At 39.7% G+C, this 22,337-nt stretch overlaps 2 protein-coding genes across 2 annotated transcripts; one reads left to right on the top strand and one right to left on the bottom strand.

The window, feature by feature from the left end:
• The first annotated feature begins 2,621 nt into the window (after nt 1–2,621).
• Nucleotides 2,622–14,185, top strand: mat2aa (methionine adenosyltransferase II, alpha a). The gene is made up of 9 exons (XM_031742482.2): nt 2,622–2,971; nt 4,756–4,833; nt 6,682–6,804; nt 7,178–7,290; nt 7,392–7,535; nt 8,802–9,020; nt 9,131–9,313; nt 9,972–10,105; nt 11,109–14,185. The coding sequence occupies exons 1-9, from the start codon at nt 2,872–2,874 to the stop codon at nt 11,209–11,211; spliced, it is 1,197 nt and encodes a 398-aa protein (XP_031598342.1). The 5' UTR covers nt 2,622–2,871; the 3' UTR covers nt 11,212–14,185.
• Nucleotides 14,107–21,008, bottom strand: LOC116322530 (prosaposin-like). Its single transcript, XM_031742620.2, has 10 exons — nt 20,859–21,008; nt 20,735–20,784; nt 19,736–19,810; nt 15,796–15,918; nt 15,590–15,700; nt 15,410–15,490; nt 15,095–15,278; nt 14,698–14,756; nt 14,545–14,610; nt 14,107–14,462 (listed from the first exon to the last, which is right to left on the bottom strand). The coding sequence occupies exons 1-9, from the start codon at nt 20,908–20,910 to the stop codon at nt 14,554–14,556; spliced, it is 792 nt and encodes a 263-aa protein (XP_031598480.1). The 5' UTR covers nt 20,911–21,008; the 3' UTR covers nt 14,107–14,462; nt 14,545–14,553.
• Nucleotides 21,009–22,337: the final 1,329 nt, after the last annotated feature.

The following is a 22,337-nucleotide window of genomic DNA, read 5'->3' as shown; positions in this document are numbered from 1 at the left end:
TTACCACAGGACTATCTGTGGTCATGTGAAAAAATAAGTACACACTTACTGCTTCCATAGTGATTAAGAGGGTAAGTGTCAAGAGATTTATTCTAAATGACACTTCTTCAGCTGAGAGTCTAAGAGTGAAGACACACACAGAAGCTGCAGTTTTAACTTGCAAGGGCGTTTCACAGAGCGCTCACATCAGAGTGGGGGCCCTGTGAAGTGCGCGCTCTGCTCTTGCACCTGCCTTTATTTATACACAAGAAAAATGAATACATTTGTTCAGTGACGTGAGCATATGCGTATGTGATTGTGTGTGTGTGTGTGTGTGTGTGTGTGTGTGTGTGTGTGTGTGTGTGTGAGGTCAGAACTGCTTGTTTGACTTCTTACTATTGCTGTGGGAAGATTCAGATACAAATATCAGAACACGTTTTATAAAGAACAATCAGTCCAAAACAATGAAAAGTACAATCAGTTCTAAGCTAGGAAATGATCATCATGCAGCATTCTGTCACAAGCAAACTTATATCATTAAAAGCTTATACTGACTAAAAAGTACAATTTTCTATTGACAGTAAGTATCAGCCAGATGTTGCTGATCAAATGCACTTGATGGACTAACCATACAATGGCCAGAGAAACTGAAATAAATGGATAAATAAATAAGACAAATAAGAGTTACATCTCAGATCCTGAATCAGTTAGCATGTTAAATGTTAATATTCATGGCTGTATTGTTAGAAAACAGGATTCTGTGCAGTCCTGTGAAAATCTCTTTTTCACCACACTGTAATTCCAATTCACTTTACCACTGGAGAAGATATATTTCCATTAGATACTTATGTGGTTCTACCTAAATGAAGGTGAGATGCCCTGATGTGGTTGTACAATTTTGGAGCTATTTGGTGTTCCTTAATAATTCATTAATTAATCTAATGGATTATGACACCAATTCTAGTTTTTCTATCTATCCCAGAACACAAAGAACAAGTTTGGATAACAAAAACATGGAGTGTGATCTCATTACATTAACATTACTTTTGAATTTCTTCAGCATCTAAAAAAAATAAATGCTGCACCTTATTGAAAAAATAGATGCAAAGCTTTGACTTCCAAAAGTACATTAGATCTTTGGTCAGTGACATATCTTTTGTAGTTTTGCCTATGTACACCAACACGGTGGATTTAAAAGTGGATCAAGATGTGAGTGGAGTGCAGAATTTCAGCTCTAGTTTGTGGATTTAATAATAGTATTACATAATATGATTAAGAATTACAGAAATCATGTGACTGCTTCACCACTGAAGACATTTCTTTACCTTGTGAAACTCTTGGGTTGCTTTGAGTCATCGGTTTTGCAGCATATGGCTGAACATGAGCAGCGAGTATAGCCTTGTACACTTCACAGTTCATGCTGTTACTTCTATCAGCGGTCACATCATCAATAAACACTAGTGACCCAGTTTCACTGGTACCCATACATGCCCATGCAATATCATTGACTCCAACATGTTTGGCAGATAATGTGATATGCTTCAGATCATGAGCTGTTTCTCTCCTTCTCCATTATCATTATGGTGCAAGTTTGTTTTGTTTTCATCTGTATAATTTTTTTTTCCAGAACTGTGCTCTCTTTTGGATGTTTTCTGGCTAAATCTAATCTGACTTTCCTATTTTTGGGTGTAACCAGTGGTTTGCATCTTGTTGTAAAACCCATTTGTATTTACATTCCTCCTTCTTGACTATGTTAGATGTTTTGTTAGCTGTTTTTCTTAACCATGGAAACAATTCTGTCATCATCCACTTTAGCTGTTTTCTGTCATGTTTTAGGCCTTTTGGTGTTGCTGAGCTGGTCAGTGAATTTCTTCCTAAAGTTGTTGCTGTTTCTCTGGTTTTTCAGTCTTCGCTTGCACCATCTTTCCTTTGGACCTTTTATTGAGTGTTCCAGTGGAAAGCTACCAAAGGTTGGATGCTTAGAATCAACTTATCTGCTTATTTTTTTGTGAATTATCGGGGAACATTCATCACATGGCCATGAAACTGCTTGTCAGTCAATTGCTCAATTGCATTTGAGCCTCTGAAAAGTGGCTGTACTTTCTAAACAGTTAATGCAATACAATTGCTAAACCCCTTGAATTAAGTCTGAAAGTCTCCACTTGAATCACATGTTAATTGTTTGATTTAAATCCATTGTGCTGGTGTGCAGAGGGAATTACAGAAATTGTGTTGTTTTCCAAAAAACTGTTTGACCTCTTCCCATTCTCTTTACACATCTCATAATGTTTTCAGTACAAATAAAAGATATGTAAACACTTTGCACACAGTACAGTGGAAAATATTTACTTTACATATTTACAGTCTCGCTATAAATTAATCCCTCACATGGCACATATTTTAATAGTGCAATCATGGTTTATTAGGGTTCTTAGTTTTGTATTTCCACATTCTAGACCATAACATCTTGTCACAAACGTTGGAAACTGCTTTCCAAATACTAAACGCAACAAAATACAGCGTGCAGCAGATCTCAGAGTTCACTCTTGAGTTTTTATTGCCATTTGTCTTCAGGGCCATTTGGCATTTAGCTCTTGGTATGAGCACGCCCATGAGCACCACATGGGCTGTGCTCAACAATAACATTGGCTGCAGAGCAATGACTTGAGGGGTCTGGGGAAATTTGTGCAGACCATAAATTCATCTGCTCTGGTCCGTCCTGTTTTCGCTGAACTTAACTGTGGTTGTCGCATTGTGTGTGTGCGTGTGTATGTGTGAGAGAAGAACGAGCAGGTGACCCGGGTGAAGGTGTAAAACGTGTCTCCCGGTTTTCTATCAAAGTTGTATAAGCAGGTATATAGTCGGCTAGCTTGTTAGCTAAGAGTAGCTAAAATGAACTACCAGATGAACGGTTTCATTAACAGCAGCAGCTCGGTTTACGATGAAGACTGCTTCCTCTTCACTTCTGAGTCAGTTGGAGAAGGACACCCCGGTAAGTTTTAACGTGCCATTCCCTGTCTGTGAGGTAGTTCCCTCCCCCCCTCCTCCTTGACCATAATAATTAGCCTAGCATCCTGTTAGCCTGTCAAACAAGGTTGAGTAGCGCTGCTAGCTTGGCATGTCTGAGTGGAGTTTATTGAAAAGGTAGAAATAATAATAATTTCAGTGGCTTGTTTAATTTATTTTTGAACAGTAAAGTCAGGGGATATTAAGTAAAAGGGACACAAAGAAGCGGACACAACTTAATTTAAGTGAAAATGCGGCGAAAACTATAAATGTGAAGTTTGTTTTAAAAGGGAAATGGCTAAAAGTTACACTGGCTGGAGCAGTCTAATATCGGCTAAACTCTAAAGCGATGTAAATATCAGTTTTAACTCAGAAAACATGAATGAAAGAATGGCCTGCTCAGCCTCTCTGTAGAGTTTTGTGGACTGTTAAACAGTTTATACAAAATGTAAAGTATCCCACACACCTTACAGACCCTACCTGTAATCATTTATACTCCTTGGAAGTTAAGGAAATCGTTTATTTGAAAGCTCAAAGTCACGGTTGCATGCTAGCTGCATGGCGGCTAGCTGGCATGCTAACATCACGTTAGCCCGACTGTTGGTGCTTGTCAATCACATCCACCCCATCCCTCCGTCGGTATATAGCGAGCAGTCAGATGTTTTAAACCGTTGGGGGTGTTGGCAATAAACGCAAATTTGTGTTTATTTGGGACCCTTGGCTACCTTTTAGCACTGCATCATAGCATAGGTTCAGGCAGGTAATGGTGCTTCATTTGTCGGAGATGTTTAGGAGTTGTTTTGTCCCGCTTTATCGCCACTTTTCAAGCCGCTCTTATGTTAGCAATGCTACCCCCAAAGTAAGACTGACACCGCTCCTAAACAGCTCAAACAAAAACTTAACTTAATAAGCTTAATGAGGCTTGGGCCCGTGGCAGGACTGCTTTTGTGTTGGCTAATTCACTGTAAGGGCTTACTAGAGCACTCAAGCCATCATTGAAAACGCTGTGCTTTCACTGCTGGGACAAGACTAGTTAAATCTTTTCAGTGAAAAGACTTACAAGAAGCCAAAACTGAGGTCTTGCATGCTTTAATTGCAGAATTATTGAGCAGCTTGGGGCACAGCGTGCTGCAGTTCTCAGTCTCAGACTGGGGCAGCTCTGTTGCAACAGATAATAGGCTTACCAGTACTCCTAAATATAGGTACTGCAGGGGTAGTGCTCAACTCTGAGGGCAAAGTAGTCCCATTCACAGCCTTTGCAGTTGTAAGGGAAGAAAAATTGGTCTCAATTTGTGAATCCTGTCACACCGGTTCTATAATTTGTTTTTTGGAAATATTGAAGTTGAAGACCAACACACTAACCACTACTATGGTTAAAGGCCTCCAAATATGTGGATATGGAGTTTAGGCTACAGGTTTCAATTTCTTTGCATTCAAGCAATCAAATGTGGAAACGACATCATGAAGGGGCAAAAACAAGCACAAATATCTTTGCATCTGTTTTGCATTGAAATAATTTTTGCTTTTGTTACAGCTGATTGAAAACTAGTCATTATCCATTAAAATGGTTTCAACAAAATGCCTTAAGTGGCAAGAAGTGTAAAACCTCTTAACGATTGTGACTTTTAATTTGAGACTTGGCTTGTGGATAATATTCATAATTTAATGTTTCATTCATTTAATTATAAAGTAAAACATCAGCTGTTATCATCATTTTACCAACCAAACTAATGAATTGCATTAAACTGTTGTGCGTATTTTGCTCCACAGATAAAATCTGTGACCAAATCAGCGATGCTGTGTTGGATGCACACCTCAGACAAGATCCTGATGCCAAAGTAGCATGTGGTAAGTCAAAGAGGCAGGGCAACCATAAAGGCTGCTTTTGTTGTTTGTTTGTTCTTTTTACTATGGCACACGATTCACTGTTGAACCATATGTATGCAGAATTGGGCATGTTACAAAAAGGGTAAGGAACCACCCATGAACACATTTAACACATTTAGGGACACTTTCTTATGCATTCCCTCCCTGTGAAAAATCTCTCAAATTTCAAATGAACTTCAAGGACTAAGGAGCCACTGTAAATGAACTGTATCATGAGTCAAAAGTCCTTGGCAAATTTTTAAATGTTTCCTGGATTCATGTAATAACGCAAACTTTTATGCAGGCGCACTACAACCTAAGATGCTAGCTCTAAGGATTAAATCTATTTATCCCAAATTTTTAATGTTTAAACCTAAGCTACTACTTGGCTTGTGTTGTGTAATTTTTCTGGGCCTTGAGGTGCTCCCACACAAATGAGACATTGGTATTCACCTGGTCACAGGAAAGAATGTTGGTTCAACTACATCAAGCTCATCTTTAAAAGATTCTCTGGGTTAAATAACCTTCAGCCACATATTTCATATTTTGACAATACGTGCATTTGTTATTGTTGTTCTCAATTGGAGACATATTTCTGCATGAGTGTTTGTTGAAAATCTGTGCTGCTGGACTGAAACCTGTTCTCAAAATCTTTCCACAACAATATTGAATGACCTCTCATATCCTGATCATGAAGCTTGTAGGGAGTATTGATGTGAAATGCAGAGTCTTATGCCACAGCAGTAAGTATACAAAACAAGACCAGCACCATCTATTAGTCATCATCCACACTGAATTAGCCACTGGTACACTGGTATGGTAGTGACTTATTAAACTCAGTTAAGCTTAGAATCGACACAGGAGTCCAAATTATGTGGCACATATAATGTAGGCTATGCAAATGGCCAATGCATGCTTTTGTTTGTGGTGTTCCTCCATTGCTCCAGAATACCAGTTGACTTTTCTCTTTGAACTGATTTATTATCTTCCAAAAATGGTAGCAGAAGTAGTTTGAAATGCACTGGAGGAAACTGGTATTGTTGTATTGTTGGCTGCACTGGTGTGATGTATAGAGAGATTTCTATGAAAAATTTCAGAAGGGCTTTTGGTTAAGAAGTGCCTGCCGTGCCAAATAAACCCAGAGGCATGAATCCACTGTTGGGTAGGTTTTTTTTGTTTTGTTTTGTTTTGTTTTTTTTAACTAAACTGACGTCTGCAGACATGCAGTCCCAATACCTCATTTTAACCTTGAAATGTCAGCTTGTACAATCATGCCTAGGATCTGCTCTACTTCTGCCTTTTAGGACCCCTTAAACTGACACATACACAACTTTTTAAAACCCTCTTTATGAGGGTACTGCTTGTCTATGATGTCATCAAATTGTAAATCTGGCTTTTACTGCCAAGAGCAATTTCTGCTAGAGTTACTTTCAGTATCTGTTGCATTACTGCTCTTCCTCTAAAGTATATCTTTCAAACAATCAGCCCTCTGCTTCCTGTTTGCACTGGTGAGTTCTGACCAGTGTGAACAATGTGAAATTTATATTCCAGAGTTGATGTAAACTGACATGATCACTGAAACAATACCAGTCTGAAAATGTACTTTTTAAAAAAAAAAAATGTTGTTTTTAGGGGCTTGTATTCAAATGATCTATCATGTGCTTTCAAAGTTCTGCCCTAGGGTGGCATTTAGGTGCAGACATGGCGACGGTTATTAATGAACTGCCTTTGCTTCAGGCCATTTGCATTATTGCTTTTAGTTTCATTGCTTTCACTGCATATTGTTTTGGGTTTTCTTTTTTTTCTTTTTTCTTTTTTTTTTGTCCTCAGAAACTGTTGCCAAGACTGGGATGATCCTGCTGGCTGGGGAAATCACCTCCAGGGCTAATGTGGACTACCAGAAGGTTGTCAGGGACACAATTAAACATATTGGCTATAACGACTCTTCCAAAGGTAAGAGCAGCTAGCTGTGAGTTTAGCTCAGGTTCATATGTGTGCAGTTATATCCAAAAGGCCAAAGAAGGAAAAGTAGTGGTAACTCTCTTCTCTCTTGGAGATAATTACAGTAAATCTTAAAGTCTGATTATTACCTTTTGATAAAAACACTTGTGCCACCACTTGGGCTTAATGCCACTGATATAACGGACGTAGGCTGACAGATTCTTTAACTTTTTTTTTATTATTATCAACTATAGTTGGTCTACAGATCTTGTTTGCACATAATGACAAACACAGTTGACGTAAAATTTGTCCTAATACTACTTTATTTTGACGTATAATGATAAGCTTAAACATTTTACTGAGGCTTATTTTGGGGGATTTATAGGCTTTGACTACAAGACTTGCAATGTGCTGGTGGCTTTGGAGCAGCAGTCCCCTGACATTGCCCAGGGAGTTCACCTGGATCGCAAAGAGGAGGATGTCGGTGCCGGTGATCAGGTCAGCTGATTCATACATTTTGTCTAGAGCCAAGTAACTGAAGCCAGAAATGTAACAGTAATGTACTTTAATGATCTGACACATTACTACAACTGTGGCAGGGTCTGATGTTTGGGTATGCCACTGATGAGACTGAGGAGTGCATGCCTCTTACCATTGTCCTGGCTCACAAGCTCAATGCCAAGATGGCTGAATTGCGGAGAAATGGAGAGCTGCCCTGGCTCCGCCCCGATTCCAAAACTCAGGTATGTGGTCAAAGTATATTTACAGTTTGGAGCCAGTTCTTTAAGTTGTTTTAAGTGTAGGTGGAAGATAAATTTGTTTATTTCTTTCTGTTGGTCGGCTTTTTTGATTTCTTTTTCTTTCCCCTCTTCAGTTTGTACACTTATGGTTAGTTGGTAATTGGCTGTAACTCTATTTCTGACTGTACTGAATAATTTAGACAGTATTTGCAGATTTAAGTGTGGTTTGAATGTTGAGTTCCTGCTTTGACACTCTGTAAAAGGGAAATCTTAATACTGTGTATAAATAATGAATGGTAATGTTTTACATTCTGTGTTTAAAGTGCTTGGTGCCCTCTGTTCCTGTTTTGGTGCATTTGACGTTGACTCTTGTACATTTTGATGCAGTTTATAAAGGTTCACACAGACGGTGTAAAAGGTGGATGTAGCTACCATGATGCCACTCATTAGTTCTGGAAGTCCAGCTTTGAAGCCTCAAAACGAGTTTTTTGCCATCTTGGTGGTTTTTAAAACCTGATGTGAGGAGAGAGCAGGTTTGACGGTGAAACTGCACACTCATTGGCTAACAACATGGTAGATGAAAGTCATACCATGGATTATCCTCCTTTCTGATGGAATGTGTGAAGACGGTTTATAAAACTGACTTGCAAAGAGTACATTCTGACTTGAACATGTTTACTCTTAGTCTTTCCTGGGCACCAGTTTATCTTGCATGGTAAGCAGGTGACTGTGTGTTGAAAAGCTAAATGCAACAGCCCAAATTCAACTCCAATCAAAGGTCCACTGCTGCATGTCTTTCCCATTAAGCCCTCATTTTCCCATTACTGTTATCTAAAGCCAAAAAGCAATGTGCAAAAGGCAGGTATCTCCACCTGGTGGACCTTAAAAACATTGCAGATTTAAAGCTTTTGTGCACAGATTTCACTTTTCAAACACAGAAGCTACAACATCTTTATACCACTTATATTTATAGTTCTGATCAAATTGGACAGTACTATCTGTCCTACATTTTGGGAGCTCTGCAAGAAATGAAGATTTGTGTTGTGGGTTTTTTTTTTTATGCTCTTTTTGGAAAGATACTGTTAGCTAAATGACATCCTCACATTAACTATCAATGCTTTAGCCACAGGCAGGGAAAATATTTGCAGTAAATACAGATACATGTCTTTATTACTCAAGGGATGTTCCTGCAAACTGTTTTGCTTACGTTTGTTCAAACCTATGATCATACTAGCTGGAGCCATCACCTGTTTTTGTTTTCTCCCCCAGGTGACTGTTCAGTACAGGCAGGATAGAGGAGCCATGGTACCTCTGCGCGTCCACACAATTGTGATCTCTGTGCAACACGATGAGGGCGTAGGTTTGGATGAGATGCGTTGCTCTCTGAAGGAGCGGGTGGTGAAAGCTGTGGTTCCCAGCGGGTTTCTTGATGATGACACCATCTACCACCTGCAGCCCAGTGGTCGCTTTGTCATTGGAGGACCACAGGTGAGGCAAAAGCTGTAAACCTTTTGAAGGCAGCCATGCTGTCACACTGAGGTCATTAAACTTTCTAGTGAGATTTAATGGACTAATACCTCCACCTTTACTTCTGGCAGGGTGATGCTGGACTGACCGGGCGTAAGATCATTGTCGATACTTATGGGGGTTGGGGAGCCCATGGCGGTGGAGCTTTTTCTGGGAAGGACTACACAAAGGTAGACCGCTCTGCAGCCTATGCTGCCCGTTGGGTGGCCAAATCTCTAGTAAAAGCTGGGCTCTGCAAGCGTGTCTTGGTCCAGGTGAGTACACAGTATATCAGTTTTACTCCATCTAAAACCTGCATATAATGGGATTTAAAACTCGGCTGCCTCTAGAACTGAAGGTACTCAAATTCATGGTTTTACATCTCACAAAGAGCAGTGATTACAGCTCCTAGTAGACAGTCGTGCACCAGCTTGTCATCTATCGAATTCTGCTTGTTGGTTTAATCACCTTTTAATGTTTTCATATTTAATTTTTCTGCAAAAACCTGTTACCATTGTACATGCATCATTGCATCTTGCTCTGGATTTTCATTTGCTGGTATTGGATTCCTGTGCTTTATAAGAGCGTAGAAAATATTTTCTGTGTTACTGCCTAGGCTTGAGTTGTTGATCAGTGTATACAGTATGTTGTAAAATGTACTCTACAGTTAAAAAGTTCTCAATGCTGCACTATTGGGAAAGCAAATCAAGTGGTGAGCAGTTCTAACTGGTCTCTGTAGCTTGTCCGTAAGCTCACTATTCCTGGGCTTGACTGCAGCAATTATCAGCTCTGTATTATCACACTCATAATTGAATTGGAGAAGATTTTTGACTTTGATCAGTGTACTAAAGCACATGTGGAGTGGTTTGGTGTTAAAATGTCTCCCCTGTCATTATTTTTGAATGATGTGTGTATGATTAACAATTGTTTTAGGTATCCTATGCCATTGGTGTTGCCCATCCCCTCTCTGTCTCAATCTTCCACTACGGGACCTCCCAGAAGAGTGAAAGGGAGCTGCTGGACATTGTGAACAAGAACTTTGACCTCCGTCCAGGAGTTATTGTCAGGTATTCTGGGACAGTATCAGATCTTTGCTACCAAACCTGCACTTCAGTTCTGTTTTATTAGGATTGCTGTCATTTGGTTTTAAACAAGAGGCATAAAAAGGCTAGTCATGTAGTCTAAGTCCATAGCTGTACAGGCCTAGAAACTGGTCAGTGACCATCTGGCAGCCTATGGTTACTATGGAGAAAAATGTGGATTCCTTGACCAGCTGGCAAGTAGTTGGTAGGTGAAATTGGGCACAAAGTAGGTGGTTTTACTTCTCTATATTTTAGCAGTGAAAGTCTCATTCACCCAATCAGACATTATTCTCTTCACCCCCCCTAAAATCCACACACTCAAATGGATGAATGTAGCAATTTGCAGTTTAATGTCTTGCCCAAGAGTCCTTTCGCATGTGGTATACTTGAAGTTGGAGCTCAAGCCTCTGCTTAGTATATCACCTACTGAACCTCTTGGACAAAATACTACACCAAAAACCTTGTACTTGCGATTACTACTTCTGTGTTTGCAGTTTGCAAAGAAGATGCCAACTTGTCTGCAGACGATTGCAACAGTCTGTTAGCAACCAAAGCAATCACAAGGTTTTTGGTGCAAAACTATACACCTCTTTCCCAGCAGTCACAGGGTGAAATTGATCACAATCTCCACCAAGTGCTTCCTACCCTTTTGAGAATGTTTTTTGCTCATGACCAGTCGTTGCTGGTGGATCACTGACCGGCTTTTAGGTCTGGGGCCTAAATGTCAGAAAACTCTCAAAATGGAACCTAGTCTGTTAGATGAGGTAAAACACTGGCTGTGCAACTACTGCATGCGTATTTGAGTTATATGAAATAACATTCCTCTACAATCATGTTGTGTTTTTAACATCTCTAAACAACAAGTTTCAGCTATTGTATGTTATTAAACTAGTTCCTTTAGCCAACTAGCATTTGTGATGCCGACTACCAAGAGCAGAAATGTTTAAATGTTTAGCTGGAGAGTCACTCTATTTAATTCTTGTTTCAGGGATCTTGACCTGAAGAAGCCCATCTACCAGCACACAGCAGCTTACGGTCACTTTGGTCGTGATGTCTTTTCATGGGAGGTGCCAAAGAAGCTGATGTACTGAACACCCCCCTCCCGTTTAATGGGCCTTGTATCTGTCATCCTTCCTCCTTCCAGTCTTCTCCTTTTTTAAAATTCTTCACCTCACAGCCACACTTTGACAGCCTTTGCTACATAAAAAATGCCCTTTATCCACATGTTGGTACACATCCCTGCAGAGAAAAAAATAGCTATTTCAGTTCAGTTGCCAAGACCAGAATTTAAGCGCTGCAGCCAGACTCAAATCATTTCTGGTGCATTTCTTTTTCTTTTGCATAATTAATGGAGATCATGTTTCCTGGCACACCTATGAAAAGAGTGCACCGATTTGTATGTCAGCAAATCTGGTATTATTGACACCTCTATATTAAAACATACTTGCATACAGTAATGAAAACACTTCTAGTATTCCACAACCTTCCAATTCAGAATCTCACTGCAGTGTAGTTTTAGAAGTGATCAGTGGAAATGTTTTGTCTAACTTGACGGTAACTTCACAGTACAGTAACATCTTCTATTCCGCTTTTTAAAAAAAGAGAAAAAAATTTTTTTAAACTTTTGATGGCACAGATGGGTCAAACACTACAGGTTTTTTTTTTTTTTTTTTTTGGTTTTTTTTTAAAAAATCTATTTATTTAGATTTTTATTTGTGCTGTCCCTTCAGGCCAGTGTTTTCTGACGTTTTACAGAGAAGTCAGAAGCTGCTATGATCTCGTGGTTATGTTGGGCTGTACCTCGATTTATTTTGTAGGTTTTAAAACAATGTGAATGTTACAAATTATGTTAAATGTGTCAACGTTCTGCTGACCAAGATGAAGGCACAGTACTTGGCATTACTGAGACAGAGTCTGGGTGTATTACAGAGAAACCCGGGCTCCCTCACCTCTAAGCAGGGTTGCCTTTATCTCATGGAAACACCGTACTTGAAATAATTTATGGTGGTGTTTGAATGTGGGACCTAAGTTTGCCCAGCAAGGAGGGACAACTGAATGTTTGTCAAGTCTATATTATTTTTTTAAATTCAGAAACATTTTCCCAATCTTGTTGCCTATCCTGGTTTGTCCCGCCTGAACTCAATGGGAAAGTGGAACATGAAGAGTAAAGCTACATCACAAAGATGTGAGCGCCGCACAGCTGCAGTTAGTAGTTCTTAAGGTTACCTAAATTACATATTGCATGTACAGATGCTGTTAATCGAATGCAGAAGTTGTAAAGGAAGCTTTTCTTTTAAAATATTTGTTTTTAAAGAGATGTATTCATATTTAATGCCATACATTGTGGACTGTGATTGTGACAAATCAAATGTTTCCACGAGAAACAGTTCTGAGATAACTGCTGTTCTTTTAAAGAGACTGAGACACTTTTTACTAAAACTCTAGATTGTTCATGTATGCGTTATTGTCAGACCCTGGCTAGATTCAAACCTGAGGCTTTTATAGAGTATTTGCCTTTTAAATGCTTTTCCTGTTGCACTTCTCACCTAAATGCTGATTGAACTCAGGCTTGCAGCATTTGGATGTTCCTGTGTTGGTTATTGGCAGGTTTAAAATATACCTGCATCATGCAGCTAGATGGTGCTGTGTTCCCCAAAATTATAGTGAAGTAGGTTTTTAGTCTGACTCCTGTAGCACCACCTTGTGGCTCTTTGCATGTACTACAGATTTAAATTGCCCCTACAAATCTGTCAAACATGTCTGAAAGAGGGTTAATGTTCCCCCATCTTTGTTCAGACACTCCCACAGTAGTGACGGTCATCCAGCAGGCTTTATATCTGGCATTTGTGCACTTATTGCTGTGCTAATTAAATTTTCTCCTGTGAAGTGTAACCACACTTTACTGTTCCCATTTTGCCGTCTGCTGCACTGTGCTTTTGAGAGCTGCACCCTCACACACAGCCTCTGACAGAGGGATCAGTTGTAGACGACTGTTTTAATCTTGCCGCCGAGTGGAAGAGTTGGTGTCCAGCGTATTTATTTCTAGGTTACGTTCTTGTGAGTTGAGCAACCCACAGAGATGCAGGTGTCGCATTTATGTGACCACGTTCATTCAGACTTGGCGCATGGTTAAAGTGATATATTAATGTTGCAGTGTTTGGTAAGATTGCAGTTTTATGTTTTTTATCATGCTCTTTCAGGCATGCAGCAAACGCATCAGGATACAATCACAGTAACAGGATGCTGTGTCTAAAAGGGGCTGATGTCTCAGTGGTTATTTAAATTAAGGAACCTACTTTTTAAACTTTGTGCCTCCTCCCGCTCATCCACAGATGGAGAAAATGGTAGTTGGTGTTGTACAGAGAAACCAGCCTGTTTACATGTCTCCTGTGGACGATGTGTTTGAGGAGCACTCCCTCCCTTGTTCACTGTTTTTTAAATCATTTAAGTCTGTCAGCAGTTGCTAAATGTGAAAAAAGTGCCTTTTCTCCTCTTGCAAATTTCCTCTTCCCCTACCTCCAAGTACACTACTTACCTTTTTGACCCTGACCTCCTGACAACCCCAAGGCTAGTTTCCGTCTTTGGTATTTCTGAGTGTGATTTGTTGTTGACTTTCTCTTAAACTGTTGAAATAAAATGCACCCTTGCTTTGTGCTTACAGGCTGTGCTTGTTTTATATGAAGGGCTAACTTCAACATCTTTAAATTGCGTTGCTGTAGATTACACTTTGTGTTTTTGAATAAAGCAGAAGTGATCCTATGTCTGCGAGGTGGTAAAAACGAGCACTTCCTCAGACAGAAACTGTTTCTATTTGTGCTTTAGTACTTCTGCCAAACTGCTGACTTGAAAGTAGGAAGATGACTAAAGACTAAAATATCTGTGCCCACCCTACATTCAGCAGTCAACTCAAACACTTTTACCTCGTTTGACTTCTAAATCTCAAACATAAGTCTGTTAAACAGCAAAGGATGAGTCGTCAACTGGGAAACACTACAAAAACACTTTATTAAAGAAGAGACAGGAAACTTGATAAATGTTTGGTGTATAAAAAAAAAAAAAAAAAAAGCACATAGGCAAAAAGTGAAATTTAACTCTGTGAGCCAGTAATGTTTACTGTGCTTCAAGAAGTAGCAGTAGTGGAGTAAAGATGACACTTGAGCACAATGTTTTCTGGATTTCATAACTCTGTGCAGGCTGAATATGTAATGCAAAAATTACAATATGCAGTAAGAAATCAAATTGGGATGTGAAATGCTGTTAAAATGCTGCAGATGTCAAGCTGATGAAGATTTGGTGCACGATGAAATATCGGCTGCGTCCCCCACGCTGACTCTTATTAGAGCTGCTTTGAAAAGAAGTTGTGTTATTGATACTGCATGTTTTTTACTTTGATTACAGTTTGCGTGAAATCAATGTACACCCACCTTAACCCTTTAGATTGTGTTGTAGTTCAGAGGCTTCCAGGCAAATTTGTGGCAGTAGAAGAGAGTCTGCACAGAGTGAGACATGGATCGCATGTAATACTGCAGTATCTGAAAGCTGAACAAGTGAATTCATTGTAATAGAGGTTTACTTACTCCACACTTGAGAGCAGTCTTGACGTCTCTGCATCTGTATGTTGTCAGAGTGCATGGATCTGCAGGTTTAAAGCAGGAGATGGAAGGAAGTTCACTTGGTAACTGAGAATTCTTTAAAGGGAGGTTTTGTGCATTTTGATTTGTGCTTTCAGATTAGACGGATGCATCCAATTTAAATCTCAGTTCCTGGGCCTAAATAGTACTGTAATGCATGAATGAAGCAGTTGTAACTATTGTATTATGCCATATTAGGTCTGCACTTAAACTTTTTAAATATAAAGCATGTACAAGACAAATTAATGGACATCCTGGTCTCTGGAGATCTTGTGTCCAACATATGACAGATTGAGTAAATAATCACAATCGCTGCAATAAAAGCAAGGGAGGACAAACTGACCCACAAGCGGAGATTCTTCCCCTTTGCAGAAGTGCATGAGGTGACAGATGGCCTGCGGGGTCGCATAAGCCAGGATTGCATCCAGCACTGTCCTGCTGACCTTGTCAATCACAGTCTCACACTGGTTGCGGTAGGCGGCCGGCAGAATATGGCAGATCTCTTCCAGCAGCTTGACCACAGCTTCCTGTAGAAGAGGAGCAGAGTAAAAAACACGGAGAGTGATTACTCTCAGCTGTGTGGTCTGATGGCTTTTAAGTGTCTGTGGGCAGCACAAGGAAGTACTGTTTTCATGTGCGCCACACAACCGTGTTTCACCTCGGTTCTTTCTTTAGGAAGCAAACCCTCCAAAGTCTTGATGAGGAAGGTGCAGAAGGAGCATTCGGTTGAGGGCTTCACCTGTTTGAGGCACATAAATGGCAAGAGTTCAGCACAATGGGGATTTTTTTTTTTATTTTGTCCCCCCCAAGTGTGTCTTTCTAAACTTCAGATACTCACATTATCACTTGTCACAGCAGCCTGAAGGGCCTCATGGGCAAAATAGCTGAGCATCTGCTCTTTATCACAAGAGCTGCAGAGCCCAAGGACTTTACACACCTCTGCTGGTTTCTGTGGAAGAGAGAAAAACATGTTTACTGACTTCTCAATAGTGTCAGAAATGCCAAACTCAAGGATGCATCCAGTCTCTGACTTATTAGACTTACCAAGATGGAAGTAACAAAATTGATGGCCAGTGGGAACATCTTCTCCACCTCTTGTTTGCAGAGATTGGCAGCTGGACCGTGCATGAGTGCACACACGCTTTCAATGCCATTCATGATCTTTTTCTGTGCAGAATAAAGCGGTGAGTCAGATCATTGACTTAAAGACTGGTAGCCCATTTTGTCTTCAGCTAAATAAGCAGAGAAGCAGGTTTCGCAGTTTTTCGTTTTCACATTATATAAAAATACTTGTTGACTTATTAAAATGCATTTAAATCTGACTTCTGCCCCTTTAGCTTTCAACCAATCACAACATGCTCATTAACTACCTACTAATACTATGTGAGGCCCTAAAACAAAATCAAAGTGTTGTGGATGTAAAGCTTCAGTACAAAATCTTAACAGTCAGAGTTAACAAGTGAACTGATTGAATACTATTCAGTTTTCTATTTGTGCCTAACAGTAGCAGCTTTTTTTTTCAGACTTGTTTACTATGGTGTCATGTGGTAGTGTTTGAGAACAAGGCATTACACAAATACAGTGGCTTGCAAAAGTATTCGGCCCCCTTGAACTTTTCCACATTTTTGTCACATTACAGCCACAAACATGAATCAATTTTATTGGAATTCCAAGTGAAAAACCAATACAAAGTGGTGTACATGTGAGAAGTGGAATGAAAATCATACATGATTCCAAACATTTTTACAAATAAATAACTGCAAAGTGGGGTGTGCGTAATTATTCAGCCCCTGAGTCAATACTTTGTAGAACCACCTTTTGCTGCAATTACAGCTGCCAGTCTTTTAGGGTATGTCTCTACCAGTTTGCACATCTACAGACTAAAATTCTTGCCCATTCTTCTTTGCAAAACAGCTCCAGCTCAGTCAGATTAGATGGACAGCGTTTGTGAACAGCAGTTTTCAGATCTTGCCACAGATTCTCGATTGGTTTAGATCTGGACTTTGACTGGGCCATTCTAACACATGGATATGTTTTGTTTTAAACCATTCCATTGTTGCCCTGGCTTTATGTTTAGGGTCGTTGTCCTGCTGGAAGGTGAACCTCCGCCCCAGTCTCAAGTCTTTTGCAGACTCCAAGAGGTTTTCTTCCAAGAATGCCCTGTATTTGGCTCCATCCATCTTCCCATCAACTCTGACCAGCTTCCCTGTCCCTGCTGAAGAGAAGCACCCCAGAGCATGATGCTGCCACCACCATATTTGACAGTGGGGATGGTGTGTTCAGAGTGATGTGCAGTGTTAGTTTTCCGCCACACATAGTGTTTTGCATTTTGGCCAAAAGTTCCATTTAGGTCTCATCTGACCAGAGCACCTTCTTCCACATGTTTGCTGTGTCCCCACATGGCTTGTGGCAAACTGCAAATGGGACTTCTTATGGTTTTCTGTTAACAATGGCTTTCTTCTTGCCACTCTTCCATAAAGGCCAACTTTGTGCAGTGCACGACTAATAGTTGTCCTATGGACAGATTCCCCCACCTGAGCTGTAGATCTGTGCAGCTCGTCCAGAGTCACCATGGGCCTCTTGGCTGCATTTCTGATCAGCAATCTCCTTGTTCGGCCTGTGAGTTTAGGTGGACGGCCTTGTCTTGGCAGGTTTACAGTTGTGCCATACTCCTTCCATTTCTGAATGATGGCTTGAACAGTGCTCCGTGGGATGTTCAAGGCTTGGAAAATCTTTGTAGCCTAAGCCTGCTTTAAATTTCTCAATAACTTTATCCCTGACCTGTCTGGTGTCTAAATCCAATCGAGAATCTGTAGCAAGATCTGGAAACTGCTGTTCACAAACGCTGTGACTGAGCTGGAGCTGTTTTGCAAAGAAGAATGAGCAAGGATTTCAGTCTCTAGATGTGCAAAGCTGGTAGAGACATACCCTAAATGACTGGCAGCTGTAGTTGCAGCAAAAGGTGGTTCTACAAAGTATTGACTCAGGGGGCTGAATAATTATGCACACCCCACTTTGCAGTTATTTATTTGTAAAAAAATGTTTGGAATCATGTATGATTTTCGTTCCATTTCTCACGTGTACACCACTTTGTATTGGTCTTTCACGTGGAATTCCAATAACATTGATTCATGTTTGTGGCTGTAATGTGACAAAATGTGGAAAAGTTCAAGGGGGCCGAATACTTTTGCAAGCCACTGCATGTTACTATTTATTAATGTTTTCATATTTGCTTACATTATTTTTATATAATACTATTTAAAAGTCTTGAACCCCTTTTTCTTGTTAAGACCCTTAATACTGACCTATGATGCATTCAAGCATCAAAACCCTAGTATTAGTAGTATTTTTGCACAAACCTAATCAAAGGTTGGCAGACATGTGCAGCGTGTCCTTAAAAAGTTTCAGGAAACTGGACAAATATAGGATAAAAGTGTTCGTTATAGCCTAACAAGAGATGGTCTGAGTGGACAGGGTGGTTGGCAGGAAGCCATTCATAAGGAAGGGAAATAATGAAAGAAGGTTGACCAACGGGACTTATGGAGTGATGAATCATCATTTGAAACATTTTGGGTTTAAGTCATTTTCAGAGGAGCTCAGTGAAGAGATCCAACCGTGAGGGTTTACAGCCATCTGGCATCTGCCGTTGTGTGGGGATGCATTTCATCCAGTGGTGTGCCTGCCACTAATGGTCATGGATGGGCCTCCCAGAGCCCAGACCTCAGCATTATTGAAGCAGTGTGGGATCATCTTGACAGAGAGCAGAACAAAAGACAGCCGACATCCAAAGAAGAGCTTTGAATGTCCTTCAAGAAGCCTGGAGAACTCTTTCTGAAGACTAATAAGAATATTAAGAAATAACAAGAAAACAGTTTAGAGTGTGTTGAAGAATAAAGGCAGTCATACCAAATACTGACTTTTAACCTTATTAGAATCAGACTGGTTTTGTCTCTTACTCTGTATTTCCATGTATGTTTGCACATTTTAATGAACCACTGCACCTTTTTCCCAGCAAAACACAACCAAACGAGGGGTGGTTCAAGACTTTTGCACAGTATTGTGTAACAGTTTTTTTTTATGCTAGTAACAGATATTTAGCTGATTTCTGTTTTTTGTGATTAACAGTGTGCACCGATACAGTGACATGTGATTAAACGCTGGTATTTTTTAGGTGTTACTTCGTAGCTGCAGAGCCGAGCAGATTTAAAGATGAAGCGTGGACACTGAGCAATGCTGTGTTTGGGGGACCTCAAATATTCAGACACTGATGTGTTGTTTATTATTTTATATATACATCACTCCATGTTAGTGTGAAAAAGGAAAAAAGGGGGCTTTCACAATACTGCTGTGTTCATTAAATAAAGGCATTGCTTGACTTCACACGAGTGTGCGCTCCGCTTTTCTCCATGCTGCTCTGCTACATAAGCTCCAGACAAATACTATGTAATAAATCCCAAACATCTTTTTCTGCATCTTTCCATGTGTTCATCCTCTTTTATATCAATGTCCATCAACATAAGTGATAAAAAAAAAATCTTATTTCTGTCTTGGAGCCTGTAAACCAGATCAGGCTAGATCAAAAGAGGATCTTGGAAGTCAAGTGTGTGTGTGTGTGTGTGTCTGAACAAAATTTGAATGGGAAATTTCATTTCAACTTTTCTTAGAAAAAATAGGAAGTGGCTTACCACCAAAACTATGAAGTGACCTTTAGTTTGGGGTGTGTGTGTGTGTGTTTTTAAGACATGCACAACTGGTTACAGATTATTTACATCTCTGAAGGTGAAAAATGTGCTTTAGATGATAAGATTACACTAAAAATTACTGGAATGTAAAAAATTTAGTTTTTCTGTATTCATGCCACAGGCCTCATATTTTATTCTTATATAATCTATTTAATATGGGCATGGAAGATGTGGATAATATTATCAGTGAACAAATTTGAACATTTAGGAATGTTTGCTCCTCGGGCACCAGGTGTACTCACCTGCAGGTCTGCATTGGAAAGCATGTCAACAAGGAGTTCAAATATTTTGGTGCAGTCCTGGCAAACATCTCCGGTCTAAAACACAAAATCACATGATGAACATAAATGAATACCCTAAATCTAGGTTTTTGCAGTGTTGGGATCTCTGTGCTGTGGGCACAGTTTAGTTTGGTTTAAAGTTTATTCAATCTGGATTCGAAAGTAGGTGGTAAAACTTTTACAACTGTTTATAACTCGACACGTGACAGCAGACTCCTTCATTTTGAAGAAATGAAAATCTCACTTCTCAACACTGCGCCCTTACGTTTGCTTTTGCCCTCACTGTGAGCAGTGCTAAAGTATCTCACAGTCCTATAGTGTCATTACAATTCCCCACAAAAAAAAGAGTTTTAGGGAAAAAGTCTGCAAAACATGTTCATGGTACTCAGGGAAATTATGTGAGTTTTTTCCTAACTACTACTAAATTTTAAATCACAGATGTCCAACTCTTTTCACATCGAGGGGCCACATACAGCCCTCTTTGATCATAAGTGGGCCGGACAAGTGAAGTTTCCCTTCCTGTGAGTTTAAAGGCTACACCCTGACTGCCTGAGATATTTTAACATAAGAAAAAGAAATGCAATTTCCACAGTTCATTTCAGGTTTTCTACACGACAAAGAAATGCCGCTGTAGTAAATAAAAGACCCCGTGTTAGCACGAGGGGCTTAAATTGTAGAAAAAATTCTATAATTAAAAAATGGAAAAAAATTCTTCCTGTGCACGCATTGTAAAAATTAGAAATTTCTATAGTCAAAACAGCAACAATTCTGTCTTCTACTTATTTATTTTGGTCTACTTTGAGTGGCCATGCAGGAGGCCTTCATTAGTAGGCAATGCTGTAAGACTCATGAAAAGATTTTCCAAAGTTGTGCAGTGGACCGAATTCTGGCCCCCATCACTTATGTTTGACACCCCTGATATAAATGTAAAACATGGTTTAACTATGAGAAATCACTTACTTTTAACTCTTCAGGAACGCTTTCCAAACCACCGCTGCTGTAAGTCAAGGCTGCAGGAAGAAATTTTCATTAATAACCTCCACTTTAATTAATCTTATCACTATACTTTATTTTATTGTCTTACCACAGCCTTGGAGAGCAATGGAGAGAAGCAGGGCAAATGTAAGCAGGGCCATCTTCTGTTAATCTCTGGAAGTCTTCCCTCCTGACATCTGTGGGTGAACTGCAAAAGCTGCTTATATCTGACCCACAGCTGTGGTCTCCACCAGTTAGATTTTTTTTTTTTTTTTTTTTTTGGTGGTGGTGGGGGGGGCATGCTTGAACTAATTTGATAAGATCTCATTCAGTTAGCGGAAGTTTTTTTTTCCCCTCCCATTCTCAATATGGTAATGTTAGTCGAGTTTCATATTCACTTCCTCACACAAAGGTGCAAAAACAAGTTATTATTTTATCTTTCAAGACATGTGTGGGCTTTTTTGTAAGTATGTTCTGTATTTCCTAATGCACCACACTATCATATCCAGCGCTGCATACTTTATCGCTCTTTCTTTAAAACTATACCATTCACAACATAACTGTTTCAGATTCTAATCTCAGTTTGCATTTGACAAACATAAATGGGGGAAATGTTTCTCCTGCTAACTAGTTCCTTTTAGCTTCCCAGAGTCTGTGCAATATCAGCATATAATATAAAACATGTAGGAATTTGCCTTACTGCCTTGACCTAATGCTAAACAACGAGCTTTGATAACAACATATCTATGACTGTAGGTCATTGTTAAGTTTATTTTACATTTAAAACTTCTGTGACCTGCCATTGGTTCTACTACTTCCTGTGAACTGGAACAAATGAAAATAACTTGCTCAATACTGTCAGACAGAGTAGATGCTTAAAACCAAACAAAATGTATTGTTAGACACTAAAAACCCGGGTAAATATAGAACACATTTTCCAAATGATGGTTTCATTTATTAAGAGAAAAAACTAAACACACCCGCCTACTGGGCCTACTGTTTGTAAAAAAAGGTTGCTGTGACTAATCACATTTGTAGAAACCTGAGGTTAGTTTCACTAACCACACCCAGGCCTGTTGAATCAAGAAAACACTTAACTAGAACCTGTCGGACAAAGTGAAGTAAAAGATCTCAAAAAACGAGATATCATGTCACAATTTAAAGAAACTCAGCTGAGAACAGCTGAGAAAGAACAGCACTGATGCTTTCTGTAAAGGTTTACAAAGCCATTTCTAATGAACCATGGTGACAGCCATTATCTACAAACAGGTAAACCTTGGAAGAGTGCTGACCCTTCCCAGAATTTGTGAATTTCCCACCTCAAAATGAATCCAAGAGCACATTCACAACTCACAAAAGAACCCAGAACAACATATACAGATCTGCAGGCCTCCCTTCCCTCTGTTAGGGTCAACAATAAAAAAAAGATTAGACGGAGGGACTTTCGCACTGGAGAGGTTGGCTGAGACTTTCATCCTGATTTGCTCTGCTTCTGTCTGTGATAATTTATTAATCCGTGTGGTGTGGCTGTGATGAGGTCCACTATGGGCAACTGTTGCGGAGAAATGGCGAAATTGAGTCCTTTGGC

This window comes from Oreochromis aureus, linkage group 7 (assembly GCF_013358895.1).
Source record: "Oreochromis aureus strain Israel breed Guangdong linkage group 7, ZZ_aureus, whole genome shotgun sequence".
In the NCBI taxonomy this organism is placed as follows: domain Eukaryota; kingdom Metazoa; phylum Chordata; class Actinopteri; order Cichliformes; family Cichlidae; genus Oreochromis; species Oreochromis aureus.
Note: the sequence above shows the minus strand (reverse complement) of the source record. Positions and strands in the feature narration are given on the sequence as shown.

Bases quoted from the DNA above. Each gene is read 5' to 3' on its own strand.
- mat2aa (XM_031742482.2), top strand. From the start codon at position 2,872: ATGAACTACCAGATGAACGGTTTCATTAACAGCAGCAGCTCGGTTTAC. The intron at 7,536-8,801 runs GTATGTGGTCAA...TTTCTCCCCCAG, and splicing joins GCCCCGATTCCAAAACTCAG to GTGACTGTTCAGTACAGGCA. The intron at 10,106-11,108 runs GTATTCTGGGAC...TTCTTGTTTCAG, and splicing joins CGTCCAGGAGTTATTGTCAG to GGATCTTGACCTGAAGAAGC.
- LOC116322530 (XM_031742620.2), bottom strand. From the start codon at position 20,910: ATGGCCCTGCTTACATTTGCCCTGCTTCTCTCCATTGCTCTCCAAGGC. The intron at 19,811-20,734 runs GTAAGTGATTTC...TTTGTGTTTTAG, and splicing joins GCGTTCCTGAAGAGTTAAAA to ACCGGAGATGTTTGCCAGGA. The intron at 14,611-14,697 runs GTAAGTAAACCT...CACTCTGTGCAG, and splicing joins AGACTGCTCTCAAGTGTGGA to ACTCTCTTCTACTGCCACAA.